This window comes from Penaeus chinensis, chromosome 5 (assembly GCF_019202785.1).
Source record: "Penaeus chinensis breed Huanghai No. 1 chromosome 5, ASM1920278v2, whole genome shotgun sequence".
Lineage (NCBI taxonomy): Eukaryota > Metazoa > Arthropoda > Malacostraca > Decapoda > Penaeidae > Penaeus > Penaeus chinensis.
Genome location: NC_061823.1, coordinates 20732109 through 20737108, shown reverse-complemented (window position 1 = coordinate 20737108; position 5000 = coordinate 20732109). Strand labels below are relative to the sequence as shown.

At 33.7% G+C, this 5000-nt stretch overlaps 1 protein-coding gene across 3 annotated transcripts in view; it reads right to left on the bottom strand.

The window, feature by feature from the left end:
* LOC125026001 overlaps window positions 1-5000 on the bottom strand; it is a 33128-nt gene that overhangs the window by 23794 nt on the left and 4334 nt on the right. For all 3 annotated transcript variants that reach the window (XR_007114923.1, XR_007114924.1, XM_047614370.1), the window contains exons 2-6: window positions 4146-5000; window positions 3376-3571; window positions 2386-2491; window positions 753-874; window positions 289-426 (exon numbers count right to left, since the gene is read on the bottom strand). The exon at window positions 4146-5000 is cut by the window's right edge and continues 956 nt beyond it. Coding sequence is in view for 1 of the 3 variants with exons in the window: in XM_047614370.1 (XP_047470326.1) it covers window positions 289-426; window positions 753-874; window positions 2386-2491; window positions 3376-3571; window positions 4146-5000 (1417 nt within the window). In the remaining 2 variants the exon portion in view is untranslated. The remainder of the gene's footprint in view (window positions 1-288; window positions 427-752; window positions 875-2385; window positions 2492-3375; window positions 3572-4145) is intronic.

Sequence of the window (5000 nt, the reverse complement as noted above, 5' to 3'; positions counted from 1 at the left end):
TCTTTATAAAAAATCTGACTATGATTATGACACATCTAGCCTGTAATACATTTATAAAAGCAAATGAATGCATAGCAGGTTATTATCATATGATTAATAAATCAATAAAAGCCATACAGTGGTGTAATATAATTTGATATCTCAATAGTTATCAATTAATAATAACGTTAAAAACAATTAGTATTATAAAACTAAATGCAATATCTAAAAAAAACAAAAAAAAAACTGCATGAACATTCTAAAAATCCAAAATATCTAAACAGAAAAAACAATGTGACCTTTACTCACGCATGAAAGCTCCATTCTTCGCAGCTGTGAATCGAGCTTTGGGGGATTTCTGCATAACCGAAATCAGCATCTTTGGCAAGCTCTCATCAATGGGAAATTCAAGACTGCTTTTTCTGTAAACTGTTCGTTCCAAGTAATCTGTGTGAATATTAATAAAATATACAAGCAGAAAATACATGAAAGATACCCAAACATTTTAGTATAGTATTACATACCAAGACAAATTTAGTTAAATATGTATGTAATACCTGGAACATCATATATTCAAAATTATATTCATAACATGTTTTAAATATCAACCAAAATATTCTAATTAATATTTTGAATATGAACCCCATACATAAATTAAAAAAAACAAAAAAAATCTAATACAAAAAAAAAAAAAATACACATGTAAACATACATATATATATATCCATATATACTCTCTAATTACTGAAATTTTTAATAGAGAACTATCCTACCTGTTAGCAATGAACATATGTTGCACAACCGGTCTGCATTCTGAGTGACATCTACAACTGCTTGCAAAAGTTGCACAGTTAAAGGCACCAAGTCATCACAATGCAGCCACTTTGCCACTGGCCTGTTACAGCATTTTGAAATGATAATCATCAAATCATAGTGATTTTTAATATCTTTGTTATTAAATTATGAGTTGTGCCCAATACAGTCTACCCTCACTACAAAAGGCTAAAGAGGAGGAAGCCTTGTCTATTCAATAAAGAGTCCATAACAATTATTGATTTTCCAGTCAAGGGTATACATCTAAAAAATTACTCATGAGATTCAGCACTGTTTTTTTTAAGGACTTTAACAAAGTTATAACCCCTATTCCCCTTAATATTTTGATATTTCACTACTTTTGCACTTTACTCTTCTTGAATACAGATTGAATAATCTATTTTGACATGTACATCCATGTACACACTTGTAAATTTATCAACATACATACATATAGGTGCAAATATGGGTATATGTGTACAAGGATACACGTGTACAAATGAACAGTATTCATTATGGCAAATGTAGAAAAATGAGATTTGACCAGTTTTGACTATATCTTTGTCAGAAATAAAACATACCATACAACACCAAAACTACTACCTTGTATTCATTCACAAATCACACTCACTACTTCTTATTCACGAGGAGATAGAGGCAGAGAAACATAACTCTGTCGTTGGCTCAGGCAGAGGAGGACTTTAAAGAGGGGTGAGAGTATGGGGGTGATATTTTTGATACATATATAGTTGAAGCCAGTCAAATACATCTCATTCAAACTTCTTCAACATATATATATATATATATATATATATATATATATATATATATATATATATATATATATATATATATATGCATGTACATATGAATAAATATATACATAAAAATATGTGCACTATATACAATTCAATGACAAATTCAAAATCATACAGCATTGGCTGTCTGAAAGCCAAAACCAAGATTATACTCTGCAGAGGGAATATGAATCAAAGAGGAGGCAGTCATCAAAGAAAAAGTTGTGTGTGGATCAATTACGAGGACTTTTAAAACAAGAGACCCTGAACATCTACCACTATGAAATACACAAGTGATTCCAACATTGCATAACAGTGCTAAGTAGGGAATCATAGGTCTTACAAAAAATATAATATCTTAATCAAAGAGAAAGACTTAAAAAAAAAAAAAAAAATTCACAATGATACTTTATTACATATATATGGATCATTAAAAACTTGGAGGAGGGAGCTAAGAAGACATTACTCCAAAGCAGAGAGGAGTGTGCTATAGTACTGGGATAAGTGCTTAAATATCCCTATAAAGAAAAATACATGTTTAATAGTATGGTGATACTATGGTGAAGAACAATACATACCTGTACTGCAATGAAGAAGTGTGTTTAAAACAAAACTAGATCACTGGACTACCAAACAGTAGTGAAAGAATGAGGTCTGAATTAAATTCTATCTTTCATCAAGTTCAGTTCCTAGCAACTGACAAAGGACAGGTAGTTCCCCACAAAGGCACTGACTTGAGTTACTAGCAAGTCTTTCACTAGAAATTACACCAAATAACCAAATAAATAAGACTCACCTGATGTCTACCCCTTGTAAATCCAACGACAAGTCAGAGTGCTGTATGAGAGCGAGAAGGAGGGCCAGAGTATGAGTAAGGGAAGAAACCTCTGGTGTTGGTGCAACTGTGAATAAAAGATGAAGGCCAAAACCCAAATGTAAATATATCAATTATACAAAGCAAGAGTTTCAAAATGTTTTGTATACTCCAATGACATTTTTTGCTGGTGCATAATACTTTTTGCAATATACCTTCAAATAAAAATCAATACAACAAACTCGGAGCAAATATATTAATGTGCAAAACACGTCATACTGAACAATATCATGGAGTATTTCTATATATTCCATCAGCATCTGCAAACAACTACAGCTTAATTTTTTTATGTAGTGAGGGAATTATTCAAGTAACTGATGACAATCTTAATTTGCAAACTTTGTTATATCACTGTTAATAAAATTGTCAAATTATCTGAATATCAAAACCCAAAGTAAAATTCTTGATAACATAGTATGAAATAGAATCCAACACTCTGCTGCTCTTTCTTTCTTTTCTAGCATTATCTTCTGCTAATGGGGTAAATCTTGGGAAAAAAGTATTATTTCTTTAAAAGCTACATGAATATTAATATCAACTAAAATTAGATGTAAATACATACTTTGAGCTATTTTCCTATTCAAATTCTTCTATTGACAACTGGTTTTAGAACTAAATTACTAATACTGCATACAAAATTAACCCTAATTTATCAAATTCTAATCATTTAGCACCATGTCAGAAAATGTACAAGTTTGTAAACAATTATATCACTAAGAATTCAACAGCATATCAAATTAGTAAACCAGTGACCTTTAAACCACAAAACAACGCTGAACCAAACCACAACAAAATATCTAACAACATCTAACATACCTCCAGATTTCCTGTTTAGCATGCTCTATCTGTTATCTATGACCTCACTTACAACAAATCAGGAGATTAAATAACAGTAGCTACGGCCTTAATTACCAGGCAAGAAGGCGAGACGTCCAGCAGGGAGTTGACTAAGGACCGTCGATGGCAAAAGAATGAGGTCTACTGAGTGACAGGTATGCGTGGTGCCAGTGTCTATGCCATAAACACACACAACTGGACCTACAACTCGCACCACTCGCACACGAATGTAGGCTACGCTTGCTTTGCCAGTGAGGGTTCTAAGTCCTTCCTGGAAAGATGCCGAGTGTAAATTCCTTCTGGAAATAGACTTTAGTATCATTTCACACTATAAAAATAATAATTTAAAGGTTGTCTATAATACTGCATTTTTGCAATACTAAGCTCTACTGATAACAATGAATAGGCTTGAAGAAATATTAAAAATATTATCACAAATTATTTACCTGAAATATCTATGAACAAAGGAAAGTCTTCATCTTATTTTGCATTCATGAATTTACTCATTCATGGACTCTGTTTTTCCTCTATCAATACTCTATTTCTTTGCACATATATTTTGTCTTATATTATTTCCTTCACATCATCTTACATATTCAAATTTCATTTTCATCAAGACTTTCAATAACAACATTCAAACTAGAAATTATTCCCATCACCTTTTTTCTACAGACTCATTTATAAGCATCACCCTAATAACTATGCAAATTCCTCTTTCTACTTTAATCTGCATCTATATTAGAAAAGATCTGAATAGGAATGATCAATTTCAAGATTACATCAACTTTACATCTCTGTAGCTATTCAGTCTTATTTTTACTTTTCAAACATAATTGCGCACTCACCCGTAAAAACAGAGCAAAAGTAGCACCAAGAGAAGGAGAGAACCGCACATGTTTCTTTACTTCAAGGTTCTGCACAAGTCTTGAGATTTCTAGCAGCTTTTCCTGCCAGTTTTCCATATTCACCAGGAAAGCTACTCCATTCTCATACAGTTGTCCTAGTCTGAAGTCCACCCACTGGTAGCGGAGCTCACTGGCTGGGGTAGGAGTACTGGGGGGGGAGGAGGCAGTGACGGGGGAGGAGGCAGTGATGGGGGAGCAGGTGGAGCTGGAAGAGGAAGGGGCAGCAAAGGCACTTGTGTCATTTGCCTGGATGACTTTAAACTCACCGGGCTGATGAACATTTTGCTTTTCATTTATTGAAAGAAGTTCTGACTTTCTGGACTTGAGCTCACTCGTTGGAAGGGTATTTATGAACTTTCCCGATGCCTCAAGAGCCTTGGTCATGGATATCATGGATGACTGCTTCCCATCCTTGACTTCCAACTTACAGACATTGATGATATACCAAAAGTAAATAGTGTAGAGATCCATGTGTGGGCCCACATCTGCAAATGTTTCCTGGAATATAGTTTTGGAATCTTCTGTGCTCATGCGAATTATTTGTGCCTTTGCTGGGTTTGCACCCTTGCCATATTCCATGATTGTTCTTATGGAACTTTCCTTGTACTTTGTCTCCTCCTTGAATAAAGCAGCAACACTAAGTAACAAATTTTGGATGAGATTTTGGTTCTTGATGTCACTGATCACATCCTGTGAGATATATCCCTTTATAGCAGCCTCTATGCATGGGCTCATGCACTCAACAAACCCACTAATTTCTCTCAAGTTATTTTCCAGTGCAAGTTCTGAGCTAAT